General features: G+C 51.2%; 1 protein-coding gene across 2 annotated transcripts in view; it reads right to left on the bottom strand.

Moving 5' to 3' along the window:
* Positions 1-160: 160 nt before the first annotated feature.
* Positions 161-1,701, bottom strand: part of TXLNA (taxilin alpha) — a 5,954-nt gene continuing 4,413 nt past the window's right edge. For both annotated transcript variants that reach the window (XM_017828243.1, XM_017828244.1), the window contains exons 6-8: positions 1,297-1,491; positions 579-698; positions 161-337 (exon numbers count right to left, since the gene is read on the bottom strand). In XM_017828243.1, coding sequence (XP_017683732.1) covers positions 176-337; positions 579-698; positions 1,297-1,491 — 477 coding nt within the window. In that variant the 3' untranslated portion in view covers positions 161-175. The remainder of the gene's footprint in view (positions 338-578; positions 699-1,296; positions 1,492-1,701) is intronic.

Here is a 1,701-nt window from a genome sequence, read left to right as displayed (position 1 = left end):
CTGGTCAGGGCAGGAGGCACTTGCTGGGGCTGATTCAGTGAGGGGTGATCCCATGACTGCTCCCAGCACTGGAAAAAAACAAGGCACCTTTCTCCCAGAAGGCAGAACTGCTGAAGGAAGTCTCAGCTCACCAATACCAAAGCCCAGGAGAGATCCTCCCCCTGTGTTTTCCAGATTAAGGAACTTTGGGTTGTTCCTTGCTTAGGAAGGAAGAAAAGAAAGCCAAACAAAACAGGCTTAGCACACAGAGCAGGTGACTCACCTGCTGCTTGAGGTGGGTCTCCTGCTGCTTCATCAGCTCACACATCCTCTGTGATTCCACAGCTTCCTTCAGCAGCTGGGGAAGAGCAAAAGCAGTTACCTGGGAATGCTCTGAGCACATCCCTGCACGGCTGGTGCTGGGCCTGGAGATGGGAGCGGGCTGGGAGGAGCACAGGGAGCAGAGCAGGGCTCCAGCCTGGCTCCTGAAGCTGCTCAGGAAGCAAGGCAAGATGTGGGATAACCTGCTCTGGGCTCTGCACTCAGGGATCCAGCAGTAACAAGGGTCACAACCACCCCAGAACTGCTCCATGACTTACAAAGTCCTTCTCCCGCTGGTGCCTCTCCTCTGCCTCCTTCAGCATTTCCTGGGCCTGCTGGAGTTTGGCATCCACCAGCTGCTGCTGCAGCTCCTTGTGCTTGAACACCTTGTCAATGTGCTGCCAAGGGAACACCACAGGCTCAGAAGACCCCAGACAAACAGATATTCTTACTGCAGGTTATTTGTAAGCAGCGTCTAATTAATGTACGTTAAGGGCATGAATGAACCTCAACGTTCTACACAAAGTAAAAATTGTCTAGTCTGCATTAAATGAATTGAGGGAACTCTCAACAGCATAAATAAACAACCTAAAAAAATATCATGTAACTTTTACTGGTATAAAATGCACATAGCTGGGTGTTTGTATGTGTATTTAGATACACTGGATATAGATACATTTAGATATATTGGATATTTTGGATATACTGGATATTTTCCTCTGCTAAAGCAGTGAGTGTGTGGTGCACTTCCCCCTCCCTGCTGAATCTTTATCATTTGAGTGTTGCTTTTGAAAACCTGTGTTTTCCTTCCCTTCCACTCTGCAAAACATGGCCTTGATGTTCTGTGGCAGTAAAAAAAAAACTGGCTTGATGAGAGCATATTACTGGGCTGTGGTTACCAGGAATGTGATGATGGGAGAATCTGCTGGGTTTATTTCCCCTCTGGAAGCAGGAACCCCCTTCCCTGGGCAGGGGGATACCCCTGTCCTGACCCACCTCCTCCCGCAGCTCGTACTGCTCGATGAGCTTCTTGAGCCTCTCTGCCAGCTCCATGTTCTCCTGGCGCAGCTTGGAATTCCTCTCGTTGTGCTGCTCCATCTGGAGCTGGATGTCGTTCAGCGTCACCTGGAAGTGGGATGTCACCTCCTTCCTCTTCTCCTCCTCCTCCCGCGCACGCTGGACACCCTCCTCCTGTGTGAGGAGGGCAGGGATGGGAGGGACACGTCACCAAAGGGATGCTCCGAGCCCACCCAGCCTCCCACTATTCCTTATATCCATCAGGAAGGGACTCTGGGCCTTTCCCTTCCCTTTCTGCAGTGGCTACACCCCGAAATCACAGAATCAGCTGGGTTGGAAGGGACCTCCGAGATCATCAAGTCCAACCCTTGATCCAACCCCGCT

Source organism: Lepidothrix coronata, unplaced genomic scaffold (assembly GCF_001604755.1).
Source record: "Lepidothrix coronata isolate B3197 unplaced genomic scaffold, Lepidothrix_coronata-1.0 Scaffold147, whole genome shotgun sequence".
NCBI classification, from domain to species: Eukaryota; Metazoa; Chordata; class Aves; order Passeriformes; family Pipridae; genus Lepidothrix; species Lepidothrix coronata.
This window is presented reverse-complemented; position numbering and strand designations above follow the sequence as displayed.